General features: G+C 35.4%; 2 protein-coding genes and 1 non-coding gene across 3 annotated transcripts; 1 reads left to right on the plus strand and 2 right to left on the minus strand.

The window, feature by feature from the left end:
* Positions 1–659: 659 nt before the first annotated feature.
* Positions 660–1,721, plus strand: LOC123311403. The gene is made up of 2 exons (XM_044895318.1): positions 660–1,130; positions 1,208–1,721. Exons 1-2 carry the CDS (start codon positions 801–803, stop codon positions 1,607–1,609), a joined length of 732 nt encoding a protein of 243 aa, XP_044751253.1. The 5' UTR covers positions 660–800; the 3' UTR covers positions 1,610–1,721.
* Positions 1,722–2,176: 455 nt separating this feature from the next.
* LOC123311444 (class E basic helix-loop-helix protein 22) lies at positions 2,177–5,707 on the minus strand. The gene is made up of 3 exons (XM_044895428.1): positions 5,062–5,707; positions 4,364–4,590; positions 2,177–3,590 (listed from the first exon to the last, which is right to left on the minus strand). Exons 1-3 carry the CDS (start codon positions 5,188–5,190, stop codon positions 3,149–3,151), a joined length of 798 nt encoding a protein of 265 aa, XP_044751363.1. The 5' UTR covers positions 5,191–5,707; the 3' UTR covers positions 2,177–3,148.
* Positions 5,708–6,544: 837 nt separating this feature from the next.
* On the minus strand, positions 6,545–6,658 carry Trnal-caa. Its single transcript has 2 exons — positions 6,621–6,658; positions 6,545–6,589 (listed from the first exon to the last, which is right to left on the minus strand). It is a non-coding gene; the product is annotated as a tRNA-Leu (tRNA).
* Between the last annotated feature and the right edge of the window lie 18,901 nt (positions 6,659–25,559).

The raw sequence follows: 25,559 nt of genomic DNA on the forward strand, positions 1-25,559 counted from the left end.
TTTTTCGCCCTTATCATGTATAAAAACATTTTCAAGCCCATAAAAAAGACACAAAAATGTCAAAGATTAAGTTTTTTCCATTAATTTATTGGAAGTATCTACATGACACAACAAGCAATAAAACCAACATCTCAATTAAGTTTTTATTTCACTGAACAGCATCTCGTTAATCTTTACCGAAAAGTAGGCAGCATTTTTTCTGTTTTTGCAAGATAGATAGCCAATTGACTGTTGAAAAAAATGTGTAACAGTCTCAAAAATGACAAAGATTAAGTTTTTATTGTAATTTATTGGAAGTATCCATCTAAATAGCATAAACAGATAATAAAAACGACAACTCGATTAAATTATAGTACCTACTTGACTAGACAGCATCTCAATAATATGTACTGAAGGGTAGGAAACATGTTTTCTGTTTTTGCGAGGTAGATAGCCACTCGAGTGTTGAAAAAATGTTACCTGAAAGAAATACTGTCAGGAAAGTTTTTAAACGCACTTTATATGGTGAGATGCTACCTGAAGTGAGTATAACTCAATGGCTATAGTCAATCCAGCTGTGAAAACTGGCAACCCACAAACGTGTGTACCTAATTTATGGTAGCAACTGGCAACCTTGCAATTCACTCTATCTCGGGAAGTAGGAGAATTATAGAAGGCATGGACTGAAAATAAAAATTTACTGTAGAGTGTGGACTTGTGGACAGAGAGTGGAGGTGGACATTGCGGAATAGGCAGTGTAGACTGTAGAATGAACAGGGGGACACGTGCTTGATCTCTGTATTCCCAAGAAATAAATCGAAATGTCATTATCCACCAATAACCGCCAATGGGTAACAGAACTCATCGAATTGTTCAAATCCGAACCATGCCTTTGGAAAGTGAACTCCGAGGAATTCAAAGATTGCGAAAAAAGAGACAGAGCTTATGAAAAGATCGTTAACAAAGTTCGGGAAGTAGAATCAGGTGCTGATAAAGAAACAGCATGGGCCAAAATAGAAAGTTTACGTTCCGAATACAGAGAGGAACTCAAAAAAGTGATAGAAACCAAGTCTGAATTCACAGGCATTGAAAAATACGTGCCAGATCTATGGTTCTTCCCACTGATGAGGTTTCTGGATAAGGAAGAACTGGTAAGTGGATGCAAAATTTTATTTTTATGATTCAACAACAACTTGATTTTTAAAACCATTCTGGACAATTTTTTCAGAAACAGTTGGATTGCATGGACGAATCTTCGGAAGGGGATGAAGAACCACAAGCTTCATGTTCAGGGGCCACTAATTCCTCATCACAAGAAGGTGATCACTTAGACTTGGACGACGAAGGAGATTATCACGATTTTTTCGGAGAAATGGTAGCGATAAAGCTCAGAGCAATGAGCGAAGAACAAAGACAGGTGGCCATCGAAATGATTGACCACATCTTACTGGAAGCTCAAAGTGGTAGACTGACGGAGAATCATGTGGTGGTCCCTGGTGCAGAAGGGGATGCAGTAAGGGTTGGAGACCTTCCACATTCTCACATAACCTCTATACTCTTCCACGCTCTCTCTTTACAAGACCCACGACAAGATGACGGAGATGCGGAGATGAAAGAAGAAAGGACCTAAATAAAAAAGTTCACAAACATATATCTCCATTTGTGAATATCCTTCCAAATGTTAGTTTTCTAACTTCACTGTTTTCTATCGATGTAAATATAGAATAAATATTATTTTTTCATTGCAGTTGAATTTGTCTCCCTTTCCTCGTCTTCAAATTATATCTAAAATAAAAAAAAATGTAAAAAAGGAATGAAATAGTAAATGAACTTATGTCAAATAGATCTGAAGATTTGTTGAACATAAAAAGCCAGATAATTAATTCATAAGTGAGCTGATAGAAAAATCTTCTCTAAAACACACTATTAAAGATCGTTGTGTGATGATTTTCTTATACAATTAGATACATGACTATTTCAACAGACTGGAGGTGATTTCCAAGAAAAACTTTTTGATTTCAATAATTTTTTGTGTGTAGCTACATATATGCAGGATGTCCCGAAATAAAAGCAACAAAATTTGATCACAGATTACGACACAAAATTTTCCAAAAGTTTGAAGGAGAGAAAATAGGTTGATGAAGAAATAAGTATTAGTATGTTTTTGTATCATTCACCTCAGAGGAAGAACAACAGCTGTAAGTATGTATTTATTATATAATTTTTTATAAATATGTATTTTACAAACTATTCTCTAATTGACTAGAACTTCTAAATTGAATATTTCCAAAATATAAACACATTTTTGTTTACTTCATTGTTACAACCCATAATTCCTCCTTGACAACTAATCCTAATACATAATTTAGTAAGTAGTACCTACAAATGGATCCATAAATGGAGAATATATTTTGTAGAAATAATACATGTATGTAATTTGTCACACTTTCCGTTATCACAATAGGGTATCTGATATAGAAATAACAATTGCGTGATCGATACTATTGCTTCAAGAAAATCACAATACAAATCAAATTTTCCAAACTTTTAAGACATTTATCTAGACAATAGTAGCATCAAACACCCTATCTACTTTGGCTGGATTCAACTTAGATCTAAAAAACGACTAGACTTTACTCTGCTATTCGATACAGAAGAAATGAGAGAAAAAAGTAAGAATAGGTTAATGTTTTGCAAAGCAGAATTTTCTTTTCAGGATAATATGTGAACAACTTGATCGAAATTTTTTGTAGTTATTCAAATTTTAACTCCAAGCTTTGGCTTGCTTGTGCAGAGCCAAAAATGTAGAAGCTCTTTCAAATTCCTTCAAAATGTTAAAAATTAGAATGTATTCAGGCATCATAATTGCCTCAATTTTGAAACTTTTATCCTGGGTCACATGTTATCTGAATACGTACTTTCTTATTGTTCAATGAAAACAACATGAAGAAAGTGAAACCATCAATAATAAATTTAAACAACGCTTTAGAGGATCAGATAGATTGCATACAAGACAGAACAAATAGTTTTCGATTCCACATAATGAATTACTTATCCCATTGACTTCACACTATAAACATCCTGACTAGAATATAAAAAAGGACATTCTGATCATCCCAGCATTCAAATATTTCCTCTACCTACAAATATTGTTAAAATATAGCGACTACTACATGGCAGATCCTGACGGTCTGGGGTTATCATTCGAAGGACCACTGTCACCTTGCATGGTCTGCTGCTGGAGGAATTTTGCTGCTGCTGGAAAACCTTGAAGGTCGAATCCAGGAGGCACAACAATGGGGGCCCCACCTGCTGTACCCTGGAGGTAAGCTATGAGGCGTTTCATCTCCTCCAGAGCGTTGGCCTGCATCAGGATGTAGTTCTTGGCGAGAAGCAACGTGGCAATTTTGCTCAGTTTCCTGACGGATGGGGAGTGGGCGTATGGTATAACCGCTCTAAGGTCGTCCAGAGCATCGTTCAAATCGTGCATTCTTCTTCTTTCCCTGGCGTTTATGTTCAGTCTTACCGTTTTACCTTGGCGGTTTTTCCCTTTTGTTCCTGGAGCATTCTGCGAATTGTTGGGCAGTGGTCGGGACTGCGGAGATCTACAACTGTGGAAAATAACTTCGCATGAGTATTTTAGGGATGATGTTTTGTTCTGCATCTCCTTCCGAAGACTATACTTTTTAGAGTACTTGCCACAAAATTATCTCTTTGATTCGTACAAATATTTCAACAGTAGATTCTTGAGGTCAAAAGAAATACTTTTTTCTTCTACCATTTCTTCCGAACGGCTCAGTTTAAAAGATACAGGCTGTTTAATAACCATAAAAAATGTTAATTTTTAGTTCTATCTCACAAACGGATTTATCGGATGAAATCTGAATATAAATTTTCATCTATTTGATGAATCTTTTTCGAACACAAGATATCACCCACGTCTTCCATTACCTACCATAAAAATACCAATTCAATGATCCCAACTCTTTAAACAAAGTTGGACGTTTTGTAAAATAAAAGTATCTTCATATTTTCTTGTATAGTGCACCGTTTTCGAGTGATTTGATGTTAAAATTTGAAAAATTGGGTATTTTGATCGAATACAACTCTGTTTAAAAGATCCACAGAATTGTGTTGTCACACTCACAGACACAGACTTAGCTAGTAATTCTGAAGACAATTTTGTTTTTCCAAAGGTGGTACAGCTCATTATAAAAACTATATCTTTTTATCAAAGCCGAATCGGAAAAAATGGTAGGTACACTTCTGTTTGATGAAGTGAAAAAGTTTAGAAATGTTGATTTTGATGAGTGAAATCTCGAAGACTTTTTGAAACTTTATTTTATTATCTAGAATGGAGCAAATGTGCAATTTGAATGCCTACCTCATATTCTGGCTAGGCCCACTTTCGGGGTTGTTCTCATCCGAAGGTCCCATGTTGCTCTGCAGGTTAGAGGGATATCCTTGAAAATAAAATCCTCCTAAACCAACAGCCCCCAAGGGGGTTCTTCGTCCTGGTATTTGACTCTCTTCGGCATTATTTGGGTGGAAGCTTGGGTAAGTGGAAGGGTCCATGGTGTTTCCAGAGGAACTTGGTCCCCCTACTGCAGCCTGAGATTCAATCATGTTTTTACTCGAAATGCATGAACGTCATTCTAAGAAAGAAAAGAAGCATTCCATTCTGGAGCTTTCATTTCAATTTCATTGAAAAAATTGGTAGTTTTCGAGTAAAAGACTCAAATCTAAATGTTTCTAAATTAATCTATGAAAATTTCAGAATCCTGTCATATGAAAATTTGATACACAACAGTGATATATGCCTATTTTGGCTATGAACATTGGACAAGACACTTTACATGGGGCAACAATGTTTTTGGAGTCTTTTCGAATGAAATTTTCACAGGTCTATTAACACTTATTAACTGAGAGAGCAAGTTATCCTTCTGATAGAAGAAATGAAAAATAGAATACATAGGAATAACTAGCAATTTCTTCAATGAACTTTCGTTGAAAAAGCATAAATTTTGTAGGTTTCGAAATATATAACAGAATTATAATATTTTTCAAAATGGATCAACCTACCCCAGTCTGCCACCCCCATCCTTGTGTGTTGGTCTTGAGCCAGTGGCTCGGTTCAACCACCGTCCGAGAAATGGGTAAAGATGAAGTTTCATCACCCTCGGATGAAGATTCGTAATCCAGAGATTTCATTGCCAGAAGCTCCAATCAGTGTCGAGACAGTCTCATTAAATCAAATACAATAATTATCACTCATCTTCTAAATCCAGTCCGAAAGCACTATTTGAGGTTAAAAATGATCACATCGAGGGTTGATTCCATGTTTTTTTCAGGAACCAGTAAAAACAAGAACCAATTCTCATTGAACAGTTCAAAACAGTCAAAATCAGAGACAATGCCATCTGAGCCGCGGTTGAATGTATGAGTGAAAAGTTGACAGATGCGACCCCATGAATGGATAGCATTTAGTGGGGTTAGAAGGCAGGGGCGTAGCGTGGGGTTAGGGGTTTTAAGCACCCTCTTCAACTGCAAGAGGAACTGAATCGGAACCACCTTGAACGATTTTTACTTGTACACTATTGTGTCCCTTTCATTTGAAAATATGATGTAGAAAAAGTAAAAACAAGAATTTTATTTCACAAAAATTGCATTATTATAGTAGATACATGTACCTATTATTTTAGATATTTTTGATGGCGTTATATTTTTGTATAAGCTGTTTAGTTCGAGCACCATCGTATGTATGATTTGTAATAAATTGTAATTGACGATACTTTTTTGGGAAATTTCCTGGTGTATCCCAAACTCCGATAACAAAATAAATAAATAAATGAATAGAATAAAATGGAGTTGAAGTCTATTCTGCGAGTAGAGTGAATTTTGAATTGAAGCATCAAGAGTCGATTGTGATGATAGTTTAGTGTCTGAAAATATAATGAAATGAAAGGTTTAGCGGCATGCAGACAGGAATTGAATTCTGAAAAAAGTACCACCCAGGTACTTTTTTCAGAATTCAATTCCTGTCTGCATGCCGCTAAACCTTTCATTTCATCAAGAGTCGATGTTTTCACATTTTTATAGAAAGGTTGAAAGTTTCGTTTCGGTTGCAAAATGTTTCATCAATGCTACACATCATTTTCGTTTAAGCTAAGGTGAATTTCGAACCGCTACTGATCTTTTTGATTCATCTAGGGGTGAGAGGAACAAAAGGCGATGCTATTGCCATGGTAACGGGGGTAGTGGAATTGAGATATGTTTCGATTAATATTGTAAAGTGGCTAGTGGTGACCTCTTTCAATGAATGAACTAATGAACAATTCACATGATCAGGAATAACAATTATTATCAGTATCAAAATTATTATTTCACATTATTTTGAATCAAATCTTCAAAACTTGAAATTTCGATCAAAGAAATGGATTGTAAAGCCTGTTTCATTAATTAGTAGATAGGTACCACATCTCGGAAAAACTGTTGAGCATATTCATTCAAAATAAATGTGGCTCGAAAGGTAGCTAAATTAAATGAAAAAAAAAACAAAAAGTTTTGTCAGGAGTGGGATTCGAACCCACGCCCTCAGAGAGGACCAGAACGCCCGAAACCTGTATCACAGGCAAGATTACCTTGAGTCTGGCGCCTTAGACCGCTCGGCCATCCTGACACATGGTAGCGGTGGAAATGTATAGAGAATACGAGGGGGTATATGAATTCATTTATAAATAATCCCAGTGCGAATGTTCAAAAATATAAAAACTAGCAAAATTTCTCCTTATATCATAGAACGTTTAAAAAAAAAATAGTTGAAAGAATATGAAATAACATCAATCAATAATTCTCTTATGTACCTGACATCTATGAAGCAAATAAGAGAACTAAATAATGGGTACATTATTTTTTCTCTAGAGGTCGCATGAATGCTAAATTCGGAATTTTTCTTCTGTATCAAGAAAATTGCGTAGATTTATTCGAGTTTTCCGAATTCGACAACAAGAAGAGTGAAAATTTTCTCGGTGGAAAATTCTATCTGACAAAAAAACCTTCAGAGTGCAGCAATCGAATTTTCCACAATAAGAATTATCTCTACCCTCAACCTGGATTTGTAACAGCTTCTGAAGATAACAAATAGGTATAAGTTTTTCTTCAGGGAAGATAGCTAGTATATTATAGGTATAGAATATGGATCAATGTGAATTATGTGAAGCTGTCCTTCCTACTAATTATCTTATCCAGAGGAATGGCCACTAAAATCAACCTCTAGAAACAATAAATCATTTCTACAAAAATCTGTTGAGCAAGAATAGTTAGTTTGTGCAACGCATTTTCTGGGAAAATCATTCACTCTAGTTCATTAGTAGATTGTTGTTATATCCTATGATTGTATTGATTGTGCACGTACTGATGAACACAGTGTACATATAGCTTATATAATAACATATCTGGTTGAATACAGTTCTAATAAATCATATCTTGGTGTTGGACTGGCGTATTCGGATTAACAGAGGGGATGATGCTCGAGGATGAGCTAGGGTGGCTTGATCCTAGCTCCCAAAGAGGAATTGGGTCGATATGCAATGTTGGCACAAAGTTTTAGGATATTACGATCATCCCTTCTATCGCTATGGATGCAAAGTGGAATTAGCAACACCTTGAAATCTTCATCTCAATTTTGGTTGAGCCTAAGAACGGATCTCTGAGGGAAGAAGAAAACAGTTTTTACGCGAAAGACTCATTTCCTGAAGCAAACCCCACAGCTCACAGCATCTAACTCTGCGATGATGTGTCATCAAGAAAATGTAACGCAGACTATGACCACAGAATAACGAAGAGTTTCAATTCTTTGGTACAACAGTTGGGGAACCTCATATATGTGGCCTTTCCTAACTGATTCCAATATTTTCAATAAAAAACGTTTCTTCTACAATCTACAATCGAGTTTCAATTCTTTTTGTTCACTTTTCCTGGAACCTACATGATTTGTCGGTTGAAGCATTGTCACCATAAACTTCCTCGAGAATTTGATGCATTTTAGCTGTACCCTTCTTTCAATTGAAGCAGAAAACTAAGAACTCTCGCCACTGTCTGCAACCTCCAAAATCAGCAGCCATTGGGGAAGATTAATAACAGTCGGAGTCATTTATTTGAAACATGCCCACAGAATTAATTTCACCTATAAAAAGTCATTTTTTCTTCCTATGCCATCACATATTCCCATCCAAATTCTACTGAAACTACGAAATCGCTATGAAAAATGCCCCCGATGCTGCTTTGTGCCTTGTCGAGACCAATATCAGCCATTACAGGCCATTTCCTCTCCATCCCATCGAATCCACAAGTTATGCAAGTTTGTGATTCTCCGCTCGTTAACAATTACTTTCAGATAAAGGGCATCCGAATGGGTCCATTTTTGGAACGTCCGACTGAATGCTGCACCGAATGCGTGTCGATTCTGTACAAGTGAGCTTTGCACGGTTTCCAAGCAACAGTCGGCAAGCGGCAGGATTTGGCATCGTTGCCATGTCAAAACCCGGAAAACTCCAGGGGTACCTGCAAAACGTCGGATTTTCGAGAGGGTGAATTGAAATCGTTAAACGTGAGTTTGCAATTAATTTCGGATGTGCTCGCTCACGCTACATCTGCAAGGATAATAGGTTTCGCACTGAAATTCCGAAGTTGAAAAAATTTCCAACTGTTCTTGACTAATACGTAGCATTAGTTCTCATTCGATCACATTCCATCAAAACCTCAAAGAATTCTGAAAAAATTGTAATTGGGTTAGAAATTTCTTGTATGTGAGTACAGACAATTGTTTTCTACAAGAACGTCAGTTTTGTTTCGTGTATTTATACCGAGAATGTGCACATCCATCCGAAAAGTTCATTTCTATCGACCTCTATAGAAGAAAACAGTTTTATAAACGAAATACGAAATCATCCATTAATGACCCTTATTAATGCTTGATTTTCCATTAATGCATGATTGACAACAGCAATGGAACATAGAAGAAATCATCGATTATATCCAAATAATGTCATGTTTTCAACGAATTCATGAAATATCGATGTGAATATATTGAAATTGTGAGAATAACGAATAATTAAAATGTATCACAATAAATAATTCGTGTGTTTTTTGTCCCTTGAAATCGTTTCGAATTTCAAAGAAGTTTCTAGACTAAAATACTATCTCCCATTTCACTGGGGAATCTTGAGGAACCACATTCAAACGTTTTTTCACTCCAAGCATAACATTGTCGCAAATATCTTCACCGGTTTGAATATTTCAAGGGGCAAAGCGAGGGTGGTCTGGGAGGCAACGGGAGAGCAACTTGAGCCATTCCGGAATTCGGCCTGGAGTTTACAGAGCAGTTTCCGGATCTCGCCAGCCCTCGAACCCACAGGACTCCAACCGTCTATGTTATAAAGATTAACTAATGTGCTCGATGCAGCAGGCTATTTATAGAATCCTGCTGGGGTCACGGCAGGACCTCCGGGCTACCGGCAAGTCAGTTGGCAAAGGAACAATAGGTAGAAGGAGCTGGCGAATTAATATTTGAGGATCTGGTGGAAAATTCTCTTTCCGCTGAGGCTAATAATGTGAAACACGGTTTGTTCACGAAAACATTTGTCCTGGTCCATTTTCTCCTGAATCCAGAAGGACCTTTTTTCTTCCATCACCTTATCTACAAATTCGAATTATTTCAGACCATTTTTATGCGTTCTATAAATCCATTTGGGTTCATTATAAGAGCTCGTCTTTTAAATACCAAAAATGATTATAATAACGTGCTGCTGACGACTTTGACACATGATGTCAGATTGTTACTCTTTTTCTATCAACAAGAATATACACAGTCACTTATTTCTTTCCATAAAATCATACGAAAGAATTTAACGTCCATAGAAAAATAGTGCGAAAAGTTCCTCAGTTTTCATTTTCTAGTACATATATTTTTCGTTGGCTACACTATACCAGATTCATATATATATATACATATCTAGATGAAAGAAATGAAATTCCATCTGGGTTTTTTCGACCTCATCAAAAATTACTGGAGTCGCAAGTATGTAAATAATGGAAATAAATTCCTCAATAAAAATGTGGGCGTACAGAAGTGAGGCTTTATAACAGTAGCGGGAATTCTGCTCCAAAATAAATACGAGAGTGAACTAGGAACAAGATGAATTGTTACATCCCTAGATGGTATCCATGGATACGGTCCAGGACTGTTACGTCAGAATATGGGCCCCAAATACCCCGGTTTGTTTGTATGGTCTGAGTTTGGAAGCCGAGTTCTGATTCGGAAGCAATTCTGTGAGATTTGATGAATTAAAATTCATCAGGCCTGGATTTCATGGGAATAAGTTGGCTGGTCGGCTGGTGTGCTTAATTTGGGGCTTTTTTATTATTCCGAGGCACAGATTGGGGGTTTTAGGTGATATCGACATCGAATTTCATTGTTCAGTTCTTTCGTCGCCAATTTCACACAAAGCCAATAGAACTGTCACCAATTTACCATTACTCTGACATTACCAATTTGAGATAATTCATTTTGGGTTTAGAATATACAAGTTTGTTGAAGATTGCTTCAATTTTCCATTAGTTCTTTGGTACTTACACCCAGCTTCAAGTCACACTGACGTATTTTATTAGGAATATGAAATTTTCATCAAAACATTCCAAACCTTCGAAGGTTTCCTTTGAAATCTCAATTATGTGACTAGGAATGAAGGCCTGTTCCATTTATACCCTTCATACGTAATATAATTCTGAAGATTCGACATGGTGATGAAGCTCTTTTCCTTGAGCGAATTCGGTAAAAATCCAATTATTTACTACTGACCCAGAAGAAAGATGAAAAGCATGCACAAATCGGGAGCCTTCTTATGGGTTCGCTTCCCTATCAGACGAGCCTCAGCGGTTCTGAATTATAATGAAAGAACATACTTTCCTTTACGGCAGTTTCTTTGAGGTTAATCAACTGTGGGATCAGGGAAATAGCAAGGAAAGGTTTCATTCGTTCCAAAGACTCCAGCAATTCCTGGGTTGTTCAAAAAACTACGCGGTTGTTTCTATTCGACACAAAATTTATCGTTTATATGGGTGAGTGAATTTTATCAGAAGTATTGTTTTTACTAGGTTTTTTCTGAGAGAGAAAACGTAGAGGAGCCTTATGGGGCCACCAGACCAGTTGAAAAATAAGACGTATTGTAGAAATTCAATCCTTTGGATGCCAATTTACTGGACTACAGCTGAAAACGTTTATTTTGGATCCGCGCATTCGCCATTTAGCAACTGTTCAAGATACAATAAAGGATACAACATGTGGTTCGAATTGAAGCATGAAAAAACTCAATAGGCAGCAGAAAAATTCAGAAAATCTTCCTTCATCAATGTAAATGATTAAATGACAGGGCAGCGGAAAGATCTCCAATTTATCTTGTTACAAAACTTCGAGTACCTAGATACAATTATTTCTGCGTTCAAAAACTGATGTCTAGTCTTTATAGTTGAAAATTACTAAAAAATGGGCATATCCAATCCAATCATTTGATTGCTTGCACCGAATGGACCAAATGATCATGCGGGAAAGAGAAAGTTATAAATTGTGGCAGATTCCATCTCACGATTCAAATTCGCGCCTCTGCTCTCCCCTCACGCACGCCCAGACGGCTGGATCGATTTTTCGGGGTTGAGCAGCAAAGAGGTGACTCAGGAATCGCATCCCGATCCTGCAAATGTCAGTCAAAGACAAACTGGAAATCCCTCAACTTTGACAGAGAGACGTTGTGGCGATAACGAACCGTTTACGACCGATGCTGCGGTTGCTCGATCTTAAATCGAAGTGGTGCTGTTTGTGGCGTGTTTTATTTTGAAGGTGAGTGTTTATTCGGTGTCTCTGAAGGTTTGTTCGATTTGATATCTATTGTTATATAATCAGGATAATCTGCGATGACACTCGTCAAATTTTCCATTGAGGTGAAGGTGCGAACAGATAATATTGGATGTTTGGGTTGAGCAGGGCAGTTATTTCTTTAGGAATGTTTGTTTACTCCGTTGTTTTTGTTTTCGATGCAGTTTGTTGACATTCCAATGTAATGTGTATATAAATTTATCTCTAACTTATGAAAATTTTGTCGGCTTGTTGAGATTTATGGATATAAACAGTGTTTTTATTAGAAAAAATAACAAACGAAATAGATATTTGGAATATTGAACGTAGAAAAACCATACGAGATGTACAAATAAAAAGTTTTAAAAACTATGCTGAAGAAACCATCGAAAATATTTCGTAATACTCATATGAGTTTCTCATGTTGCTTCAATTGCACCATTTTCATTTTCCCAAATGAAAAGAAGAACTAACACATAGAGCAAACAATACAAAAAGAATTGAAAATGTGTATTCCGGATTAATTATTCGAAAACTGAAGAAATTATTGATATCTATAGAATCTCTCTGCGTCTCTCATAATTCATAGACTTGGCTTTGGTGTTTTTGTTTAGAATCAGAAACATACCCACAGTAGAAGTCTAAAATCAATTATATCTTTCGCTATTAGAACTGATTTGTGAATTGTCAATTTTTTTGTTGAATTATATGACAAATCTGAGAAATATCGACAAAATAGTAGAAGAATAATATTAATTCTTCATTATCTTCCTTTAAAGCATACTATACTCAATAACGTAAAGTTAATAAATTCAAAACAAGTTGAATAAGGTTTTTCAATAGTTATTTCAAAACAATGTTTTATTTGGCAGATTCTAAAGGTTCAATGTTGTAGATAATATAAAATATAACACAATTGGTTGTAGAGCAAATAATTGTAGTGAAATACCTCACAGTTTTGCATGATTGAGGCCACTTTGCTTACATGGGTATATAAAGGTAACATTCATTATACAAAATTCAAACAATTGGACATCGCTCAGCCAAAATTCAGATTTGTGTGAATTAAACTCTACAGAATGTCTCGAATAAAATTATGCCTCTACAAAAAAAGTCCAATTAATGATAAAAGGACTTCTCAATCTGAATAGGGTAGTGGTTTTTCAACACACATAAAAAGCGTAAAGTTAACCTATATATTCTAAGCCGATATCATCATTGAGTTTATATTACTTCAAATTTTCTGATCTGGTTTCAGCAAAAAATGAAATATCGTTCTTTTTCAATAGTACTGTAGATTTCTATGAAATGAACTTTTGCCAAGCATGAAAGAAGAAGTAATTTTGAGGAGATTCTTTACTTTTCGGGAATCATTGAAATACAATATTGGTCAATAATTTCTCAAGATCAATTTTTTTCAATCAAAGTGGAAACACTTGTGTATCTATGATTGAAAATCAATTTGAAATGATTGACTATGTTCACATTCTGATGTTCAGAAACTATATAAAAAGGGTTGCTCTTGTCTCTGGATTACAAACCAAATTGGAGGGTCTAAAGAATTTTGGAAAAATCAATTTCGTGACTAGCTTTTATTTCAGTTTGCATTTATTGACAGATATTCACATGTGGACTTTGCTTAGTGATAAACAATCAGAAACTTCCTAATTTAAACCTACTCTATTAAATTTGAATTACAAAGTGCGACCAAAAATAAATTCATAATGTAAATCAGCACCTAACTAAAATATTCTAACTAGAAACATTTGAGTAATGAAGGAAAACAGCAATTATGGGATTTAAAATTCAAAAGCAACAAGACATAACGAATCAAACTGCAAATATTCATACAAAATACAATAACAGACAGTTAAAACTGATTGAGATCGTTAAATCTTGTCTAAAAAATTGATTCATAAGTAAGAAGACATTCCTTCCATCCATATTATCAACATTCGCAGCATCTGAATGATCTCAGCGTGAATTCAAAACAGGGAGGAAACACCCAAAATTTGAGAAACCCCAGCTCTCAGCGCCATCTATCAATGGACATCCGGCCCGCCCTGCATCCCTACATTGCATCCGTCCAATCATGACACACTGCAAAAATCCCGGCCGAAAATTATCGCGATAACCGAAAAATTATAAAAATAACGACCAATGGCGACACACGGGAATACCTTACGTATACGAAACATCGAAAAAAAAATAAATAACCGGTATAGAACAGAAAACAAATCGGAAAAACCTGCACACACACATACCCAATGGCGAAGAGCGGGGGGAGGGGTGAAATATCGGACGAATAAGGGAGGAGGGGAAGCACCGACGGTCGGTCGACGCGCCGGGACGCCAAGGGGTAGAGAAGCGTGCGCACGGCTTTCAGGTTGAAATTGCTATCGTGTGGTGACGCATCAGATAGTGTATAGACAGAGTGGCGTCTACAAGTCTAGCTCAACACCCTACTGACACTTACGGGGTAAGTTATTAACGCTTATAACCTTTCTTTAACATCCTAAAACGTTACTCGTTAAATCTACGGAGGGAACAGCCTTATTTACTTTTTTTTTATTGCCACCGGAGCCAGTGTGACGGATTTTCGAAAAACAATGCGATGTTTTCGAACTTTATATCGACTTAATGAAGGTTTTTATCGCCGCACTTGTAATTTTTTTATTTCATTCCATATAATGCAAAGTTACTGAAAATCATTCGGAATTTTCTACGGTTAATTTGTTACTCGACACTTCTGGATATTGAGAATCGAATTTGAATTTTATATTATCACATAATTAGTTTATTTATTACCCATTCCCAAATTTATCCGTAATACTGAGCACCATTAATGAAATCCAAAAAACCCTGTAGGTTTCTCGTTAATTCAAGCAGCATAAACATTTATTTTCGAGCAACATTATCAAGGGATGAAAGATATCTCCCTCTATGGCTTTCTGATTGTCCTTCATCATAAATATTTCTTCTAAATCAAGACTTTATTTAAGAGTTATTTTGATGAAAAAGTTTGTTGAAAAGTAACGTTTTCATGCTTTCGATGAAAAAACAGACCCCTTAAAGTCAACTGGGAAATCGAATGAAGTGAGCCGATGGCGTTATCACTTCATGGCACAGCTGTAATCGCGTGAATCTGAGGTTATGTGCTAATAACAATCACGTGGTTTGTTATTATAAACCGCTAAGACAGCCCCGCTATATATTGATTACCGCATAGGAGGTTTAGGTATAAACTGCGACTAGTACTGGAATTGGCTATTTCTGAACTTTTCACTGTGCTTTTATATGAAATTCGACATTCAACCAACTCATCTTAAACGCTTGGATGAATGACCAGTGAACCAGTCAATTCATCATTGGAAACTCCTCTCCAGTTTATTGACGGAGAAGGAGATGTCTGTTACAGAGTTCCTACCAAGGGATGAAGGATTAGTATTTGAATTTAAGTTTACAATCTTACAGTAACAAACAGAAATCAAGCACAAACAGCGCTGAAATTCATATTTGGATTTGTGATAATGCGAATGATTCTTGTGAAAGCATGAAATATTCAAATTATGTCAGTATACAGGGGGTCCAGAAATGCGTCCGACTATCTTGTACAGGATATTCTTGACGAGATAGGTGTGACAATAGGTGGTCTAAAAATGCTTTGTTTGGGCGCTACAGCCCTTTAAAAATGGCGGCTCGACAGCAATATTTTCCAAACGATACAAAAAATATTGTATTCTTGCCAGGATCAAGATATTCTTAGATCTTGCAACGACGATGTATCCAAGAGACTCTTTGGAATGTTCAAGTTTCGGAAGATTTCTCTAGGGTAATTCTCCGGGTTTTTCTTCTTTTGAAACTCTTTGTTGTAAGTTGTAGATACATTTTTCTATACCACAGAAAGGTTCTGGGCTAATGAAAGAAATCTGTGCATTTGGCAGATATGGAGAACAATGCCACAATTACCACTTCCAGATCAATCAGTCAACTTTTTAGGATGAATTATTCTTTGGTGCAGCAGAATATAAGTAGAGAATACTTTGATAGCACTAAATTCTAATTTGAAGAATCTATTTTAGCCTCATAAAAACCGAGTATAATTTGAAGAGTTCTAGTCGATATCAATTACTAATTCTGGAATTACCTTCACGATATATGCGAAATTTTCTGGTGATTCATACAGTAATGGGAAAAGTGAAATATTTTTCATGATAAGTCGCCATCATCATGTTTACCTCTAAATATACCCTAGAAGGAAACAGGTGGGGCAGTGGGTATTCACAGTACCGGACCTACCCAATTAGTACAGGATTTAAGGAAGAGAATATTATAAATCCACCAAAGAGTTCTTTTGAACTGATTCAAACCATGATGTTCTGCAGAAATATGTCAGATATGTTGGCCATCACCACCAACTTTTTTTTACTGCCTTATTGCTTTTATAGAATGTCAGCTCAATTTCATCTTGTAAGTTTTCTGATTTCTAAGAACCAAACTAAAATTGTTTTTCAGGTGTCATCTAATAAGCTGCTGCTCAACAAAATTTAACATGAGAGACTAGCCCTATTTCTGAACAGAAATAACCCCTTAAATTTTTTCGCAACTATTCATTGAATATTTCAAAATTTTCAAGTCAAGTAAAAGTAGGCAGAATGCTTACTTAACACTTCAACCCTCTAGAACCATTGACGTTTCATTTTTCCGTCTGTGGCTGTTATAATGGGTTATTATTACTTCATCCCTTATAACTGCCAAACTGAATCCTCCTGAATTAAGGAAATACGTTTCTGTACACCTATTTATGAGGGTAACGTCGTGAAAACCGTAATATTTAATCGATTTTAATGTGATAGGTACGGATCCATCCCTCAAATTGTCTTCGTTATCATGGTGCTGAGCTCACTTCAGTTGCCTCGACACGAAAACCCAGAATATTAATATTTGACCTTAATAAAATCAGGTGAAAATCTATTTTTATCCATTTTGAAGAGAATTAATTCTGAACGGAAGTTCAAAGAATTATAATTTCCATTAGTACAAGTCAAAATGTATGTGTCAAGGGTGAATCAAACAGAATATCATTAAATCTTCAAATATTCCTTCGATAAGGTACCTTCAGAGTGATTTCTAATGAATTCCCAATAATAAATTCTCGAAAAAGACATAATTATGCATGCAATTTCGAATTTTTTTCAAAAGATACTTCCCCATTGTTCAATGAACATTCGGTCAATGAAAAAATCGTATAAAAGTAGAATTCATTTACCACCCTTCGATTTGGCTCATATCATTGTGGACGTGACGGTAATTTTCATCACGTGACGTCATGTGTTACGTTTAGACTCGACCATAACAAACCCGATCATGCAATAAAGCTATTTGCGGTAAACTCATGCACAAAGGTATCCAAAGTGTCGAAAACCTCCTAGAAGTAACGTCACTTAATGCTATCGAAGGTTTTTGTCAATTCTACCAAGAATTCTCCTGAAATTCTCAATTTACGAAGGAGAAAAATCAGCAAAGAATTATGGAAACTCATTTGAATACCATGTAGTTATCAAATTTGGATTTTATTAAAATTCTAATAATTTTCCACATATTCGTTTTTGGAATACATGCAACCATTTTTTCTGGTTTATGAATTTTCACCTGGGTAACATGTATAATTGCAACATTTCAATTCTGATGCCTAATTAAATTTCAGACACAATTTTAAGTCAAATATAATCGAGTACCTACGAGAGTTTGTACATTTTCAGTAACCCTAACGAATTAGGAACTCTGACCTTATTTTCGTACTAGCACTGGATCAGTTGCCTCGCGATAATCCTTCATGATTCATCGGACCAGGACTCTCCAACCCCCAAATTTAATCAGTACCATCGCAGCCATTCAAAACTAGTCTGCATAGATGAACGACTAGAAAATCGATTTTCCCACTATGGATTTGAATAGAAACTCCTCGTTCATTCTCTGTGCGATTGTACGCACACACAGAAGAACTCGGAAAATAATGAAACATCGGCATCGGTCACGTGTCAGTCTGCTAAATAAGGGTGAATATGACGAGGTTCATTATCGACTGTAATGGTAGAGGGTCAGTGTTGTGAGTGTGTGTGATATCATTTCTTGGTAGCGTATCAAAGTCTGTACACGTATGTAGTTTGGGTGTGTGTGTGACACATGTGACTTCGTATCTAGGGTGAACAGTGAATCGTTTGATGGTTTGGGTCCAATTAAAAATGTGAATTTAGCTGTGGTTTCCTGTGGTGACTCGTTGAATTTTGTGAGTCACGGTGGTAATAATGTGGTCATATTCTAACCGGTTTTTTTTGACAAGCCACTTACTTAAGGGATCTTTTTAAAAGATTAAAAATAGAAGCAGTCGGTTTTTCAGACTGGTAGAGCTCTTCTCTGAGCAGCAAATAAGGAGTCCTTCGACGTCCTTCTATTATAATCACTGTATAAAGAAATCGTAGCTGGATAATCTTGGATCAAAGGTGATAAAACCACATTATTCTTTCGATGTTAGAGGACAGAATAGATGATACTGCGATATTAACTCAATTCCAAAAATGAATTGTTTCCTCCAGAAATCAAACCAAAAGCCATCTTGCTCGCCCGATTTAGATCCCTGTGATTTCTTTTCATTTTCTCCTCTCGATAGAACTCTTCAGTAACATTGTTTCTATTTAAGTGGAATATATTGAAAAATTTGAAAGAAAATTTAGGTTATTGTTATTGAATTTATCTCGAATCAGTTGAAAGTCTATGCAGACAGAACACTGAACAAACTTGATCGATTCATTTCATCCGAGAATTACTGAAGAAAGTAACAGAACAGAAACTATTTAGCTTAATTTGTTTTTGAAAATTTGAACGCCAATTATTTGTGACTGAACCAATTGCTTTGGCTTGTTTTTAGGTTTTGTTTCATAACACCATAACTAAAAAAATGTTCTCTTGCTCGTTTCTTGGCTCAAACTTCTTGAAAAAGCCTTCCAAAGTTTGTCTTGTCCTTCATCTGAGCTTTAAGCTCAACACTTTGACAGTATTCAAGTTGTTCGCTGTTATATTTCTTCACTTACACGCATAACTTGAACAGTGTATAAGGAAGTATGGAAGTCATAAGAAAATCCAATAGTAGAGCTGGAATGTCATATGGAAAACTCCTACATAGAAGGTACACCTGGAACGTAAAAATACGATAACTATCCGTTGAATAAACACAATTTTCTATTCTAATCCTATTGAATGGATTTCGACTTTAATAGTGGGGATGGATAAATCGATCAGTAAACTTTTACGAAAGCGGTGGATGTCTAGCATTAGCCTTTATACGCTATTCGTCAGATATGCTTTCGAACCACATAGACTAGACACACAGAACTTCAAGCCCAAGTAATCGATTCAAAGGACCTTGAAAGACGAAAATGATGTAACAAATAAGTTGGTGAATCTGCAATCCTGTGATACTTAGTCCTTACTTTCGTAAATCGAATTCCATGTTGACTCTCTATGGGGAAAACAAATAAAAGTCTACTTACCAATTGGAACTTATCAAAACGAAACTGATAACTGATGGTTCATATGGCAGATCACCTTTGCATTCGTAGTACTACAAATCTGAGGCAGAAACGTTCACAAAACTAAAGAAGTGTAGAAACTCATGTTGTCAATCTTGTGCTAGGTCGACAATATAGTCATACCTTGTCCTAATTTTAAATAGGCGTTGCTTATTTCCGATTTTATTCGATAATTAAAGAATTTGATAGGTACAGAGTATAATGTGAATGAAAGAGTGAGTATTCAACTAAATTCATTGGTTTTATACACTGTCAATTTACAATATTTTACTTTGTATTCTTGGAAGCTACTAACATGTATTTCAGCTTTTCATTTCGTGAAAATTTGAATGAATGGTTATTCAAATAAGGAAAGGAAGGTCCTGACAGTCTGGCAACAATGTGGCTCTGTAATTCCTGACGTAATCGCCTGGATGAAATGAATGGATCATATAAGTGAGATTTCTTCGAGCTGTCAGAGCAACGAACACGTTGGCAGTACGGAACAACGAGAAGATAGAAGAACTATGGAAAATGGACGTGGATTTGTCTTTCTCCTAGTGTTCACTGTAGGCCTCTATGTTCAGTAGTATCCATAAGGCACGCGGTGAATGCCAAGAGCAGACTTATTTCATCTCGACTTTTGGATCATTTTCAATGTATTTCGAAGTTTAAATGTTAATCTAAGAACATGTTGAGAACAAGGGTGGAGTTGTGCCTTTAGAATATATATATCAAAATGATCATTATTATAACACCCATTGTTGTTTTCATTGCCCAGAACTGCTACTACTACTGAAATTTATCAATAAATACCATAGATATGCTAGACAATCAGAGTGAGAAACTGAAAAATATATACGTAATTAATAATATCCATATCTCATAGTAATACTTCAATATCGAATTGTATTTGTTGTTGTTTGTATTGTATTTTTTCATTTATTGATTATTTATCACTTTTAATTCAAGTCCAAAAAATAGTTTCAATTATTTGATCTGTATCATGAGGATTTTGATGTATATTTTTCCAACACAATCAAATCACCATTGATAGCACCCTTGCTTCATATATTATCGTAGTTATCACAAAAACTATACGAGTAGAGTATGCCGACTGTCAGACAAAAATAATTTAATAAGCGTTTTCGTAGACCGAATCAAATCGCAAAAGTCCCATTCATACAGGCCAGACTGTAGTATCCCCTGTGAATTAAACATTACGTTGGCCCGAGGGGTTGCGTCAATGTTGGGGTGGCTGCTAGGGGTGCATGTTTTATCCTACTGCAGCCCGTCACCCCCAGACGAACCGCTCAGACCGGGGGTGTTTGATTACGATCCTAATGCTGTACACTGGTTAGGCGAATGTTGAATGTGCACCAAAAAAATTGATTCACAGACGGTCCCGTACAGTCAGTTAAGGTATTAGCTACTAGGAATAGCTTACAGAGCTGTAGAGGAAGGAAAAATTGCAACAAGTCTATGTATTGTAACATTTTTCACAAAATATTAGTGTAAAGAAATATTTTATTTATATTTATTCATAACAATATATTTAAAATAATAATAAAGTGTTGTTTTGTCTATATTCTTTTTACTTTTATCTAGTTGATTTTTGTTTTCCTTGAAATATGGGAAAGGGCTAGTAACCCGGGTATTAGATGTCAAAATGATATCGAAAGGAAATAGTAATGAAGTTTCTTTATTGAAAATTCAAGAAATACAAATCGATTCAACAAACAATAAAGCAGTTGAACAAACAACGTCATATTATCCGTCTGATAGTGGATCTCCCTTATGTGGTGGAAATTTTAATTTTTACAAAAAGTCTCCTTTTTTTCTCTGATATTTTCATAATGTGATTATGAATTTCTTGACTCAAAAACTACAAATTGAGCCAAAGCAATCCTACCAAAATGGTATTCGATCCTGGCACCAAATTACCAAATTAGGTTTATCACAAAAAAAATTGAATGGACAAGGAAAAACTGTAATCTTTTTAAAAATTGGGGATTTATCGATTAACAGCACAACAATCTTCTAAGCTCATAGCCTTGATTTTAAAGATTGGAGGGGTGCATATCAAAGGCATTTCAACTGATCACACAATTTTTGGGAAACCCTTGAAACCCTAAAATATTGAATAAAGTGGATCGTACTACAATAAAGATTTACTTTCCCCAACTTTATCCCCCAAAGCGCCCAAAGCTACGCCCTCAGGTTTCTGAATAAGGAATGTGGGTCGAGTGAAACGCCATTTAGAAGTTCTATCTAATCTGATTTGAGTCATGCATTCATTTTTTCACTCGGAATCCGAAACGAATTAAAAAATCTGCAATGCATCAAACGTCTATTTTTTTATATTGTATATTTTCTTAAGTAAGTCAAATATTATAATAAAAAGGGAAAAGAAAACAAGTCTTCAACTGTAGAGCATATTTTGTATCATTCGTTTGTAGAAATTTTGCGGAAATATGATTTGCAGCTGTTATCAGATTTTTGAACTTCGATATGTTTACCTTTCGCTTTGAAATACATTTTGTTCATCGCTTCCTGTGGATATGCATGAAAATTGTAAGGGTTATTATATCAAATTCTTTTAAATAATACAAGACCAATTATTGAAATGATATTGATTGAACTAAAACCTTTGAAAGTAAAAGGGTGGATGGACCTCATTTTGGATTATATCATATTACCAAATACTGTAGTCTGATTTTTCGAATAAAAATCAATTTTATGAAAATTTATCTTCAAACTTCCCTGAGAACGAATGAATGATTGCACTTTATGTACTTCTGGGAAAGTACAGAATACATCAATCCAATTTGGTATGAAAATTCGGGGCTATCTAGCATAGGTTATCTCAGCTCATGAGTTCAGTCGACTGATACTGAAGGTAGAAAAATTGAGGAACAGTAATAAGGTAAAAAAACCCAAAGTATCGCCTCCAACTCAAAAATAATTTTTACTCCAGATGAAAGATTGGCACAATCAGTAATAAAAAGAGATTGAAGTCTCATAAGTGGTATATCCTCGCTATGTATTGGAAAAAATGAATTGATCAAGGAAATACTAAACTGAATGAGTAGAATTTGCTTAATCTATACAAAAATTGATAGGCATAGCTGATCATTTCAACATAAGTTCAATAAATTCATTCAATAGAGAAAAAAGATTTATACTTGATTATTAACAAATATTTTCAATCATTGAATAATAGTGAGAAGGAATTTTCAGAACTCATCATAGTTTCGATTTTGCAAATGAGCAGAAATGCAAGGGATCAAGTATGTAGATTCGTCATTTAGGAGTTGAGAATTTGGAAAGGAAATTATGAAATCATAACTCAAGACTGGCTCGACATAAAATCGATAAATATGTATAATGACGTTATCTTATCTCACTGAATCCAATCAACCATGATAGTAATTCATTCTCACTTTCTGGAGCTTTGTTCCTCCTATTGTGTCTATTATACTCTAGAAAATTTGTTTCTTATTGGAAATGATTGAATTCAATAGGTCTCTTATTGTGTAAACGAAAAATATCTTTTAATGTAGGTACACTGTCGACAGAACCATCATAATGATTCTAAAAAAAATGAACAATAAACTGAATTACTTGATTTTTACTAGGATGAGTTATTTAGCCACTAGACATGTTTCGCTATAACAATAGCATAAAAAAATTGGATAGAACTCTGCTAGAAAGAAACAAGACTCGAGAGACTTATTATTTGGTCCAAATTTCTGTTATTTTTGGATATTTAACCGAAAATAGTCTCGAAGGCTCAGAAATTAAAACTGCCACTCAACTGTCAGTAGTCTCCTCAATAGAAACAGTGGGGTGATTGAGTACCTATACATTCTAAAAACGCCCGACTTCTCTCCTAACCCTATAGAACGTGATTTGGAAGAGAATTGAAGTAAACCTAAAATGTGTGCACTTTCAATATGAATAAGTATAAGGTTCTTTTCAATCTCGGGATTACATTTTTATCCAACAAGCCACCTATTCAGAATTTGAAAAAAAAACTATTTTAACTTGTTAAAAGTTCATTTTTCTATCGAATGGCAATTTATAACTTCAAGAAACTCGGAGTAAAGAGGAATTATTACATGTTCCCCGTCTGGGAAAACGGAAGAGCAAATCTGCTAATCGATTTCTATTCAGTCTGAGGTAACCCATGGCAACCATTTCAAAGAGAAATAGCTTTTGAACATTCAAAAGCCATTTCCCTCGTTTTTTTTTTAACTTCAGCGGCGGAAACGTATTGAAGTTTTCTTGTTAAGGTGACTCTACCACTAGTTCTACGCAGTTTAAATATTTTTCTTTTCATTTGGATGGTTTACGTTTCGGTTGGACAGTTATAATTTTGACTTACACACAAATAAGAGTTATCATTTAGCCCAAATGTTGAACTCATTGATGACGAATGTCTTTCGTTGGTCTCACGAAATTTTAGGGATAGTTTAAGGCTCCGAATACACCGATTGAGTTTGTTAATGGACAAAATTCGATCAATGGTTTTGGAGTTTCAGATATCTGGGAGTTTTGCATCGAATTTCGAAAAAAAAAACGATCAACTTATATTGAAACTCAGTAACTAACTGTGAGGTAGTGAAACAAGGAATTTTTGTGGGAATCTCATCACTGGAATTTTTTTTTAATATTCCCAAAACTGATGAACATTCAACCTTCAAAACGTTGTTTTAGAGCCAAGAACTAGTTTTCAACTTGATCGAATTGGGGTTTTTGGAAGTATTGGAAAATATTTTGCCTGTTTTTCTAGCATACAAGATGTATGAATTCATAGTAACCGTAGATCAGTGAAGAAATTTTCTAGTCCAAACAGTATGGGCCACTATTCACTGCTGGGTAAAAACTTGACAGTCTGAGCCTAAATTGTCGAAAGCACATAGTAATGAAGCCCACACAGAACACAACTGGTACTCCAAATAGCTCTGTAAAGAGCTTCTGAAAGTACCACATCAGTATCTATAGTAGAATTAGGGTGAAAATACATAATAATAAATTGAAGAAGTGAATTACAATAAAAATATTGCTAGGAATTTCTGAGAGAAGCGATACGCAGTAAATTAAAAAGAAATTCTTCTGATTTCAAAATAGACCTCTTGATTCTGTTGAATTTCTTCGTTTTGCTTGAAATTCTTAAGAATTTCCGCTAAAGATTTTGAAGCTAATTACACAAAATTTATGGAATTGTTTTAGTTACAATACAAACAGGCTAAAAAAGAAAGACAATGTTTAAAAAAATGGAAGAGAGCAATGATATGTGGTCATAACCAATATTACAATTCTTTGTTACAGAAAACCATATCTTACGTGTATTATACCTTTGAATCCTGCACTCTTAAAAAATATTTAATCTAGATCAAAATTTTTCTAAATAAAGCCTTTTTTCATTGTTACTTTTCTCTTTCTCCCTCAATAATCAGGACCTACACAAGAAATCGTTGACGTAGACTCATTTACACTGTCTGTTCCTTTTTTCATAACACTTAATATTACCCCCCCACTTGAATGTTTAATACTACGTCCCTGAAATGCTCGGCTCCTTGGAGAGAAGGAAAGTATCCAAGCGGAAGCATCGCTGGCTAGTTAAGGTCTCCGTTAAACCTTAACGAGCCGTTATTGAACGAGAGGAAAATTTACGGTCTCCGTGCTGAAAATTTATCACCTCTCAGGAGCGCGGGCGGTAACTGTTTTTTGATATGTTTACAACGCAAATATTTGCAGCCGGTTACGATGGAGTTCGATTTTCAAGGGATGATGGATGGGGAAATTGAAGCTGAGGAAGATACAGATTCAGTGGAAATTGATTCGTGTTGATGAGCTTTCCAAATGTTGAACTAAGCGGGATACATATTATTTTCATTTAGTGCTATGTCTGCGCATACAGGATGGCTCGCGAAAAACGTCAGGTCGATTTTTGTTTCGAAGGGGACATCTTTTCATTGCAAATTTGTGGGTGCACCGTCTGATGGCAACCCCTAAAGAATATTTAATGGCAATAGGATTCGAGTGACTCATTGTAATGAGGTTGATGCAATTCTCTTTATGTAGGGCTGTTTCAGTTG

The sequence above is a fragment of the Coccinella septempunctata genome, chromosome 4 (assembly GCF_907165205.1).
Source record: "Coccinella septempunctata chromosome 4, icCocSept1.1, whole genome shotgun sequence".
Lineage (NCBI taxonomy): Eukaryota > Metazoa > Arthropoda > Insecta > Coleoptera > Coccinellidae > Coccinella > Coccinella septempunctata.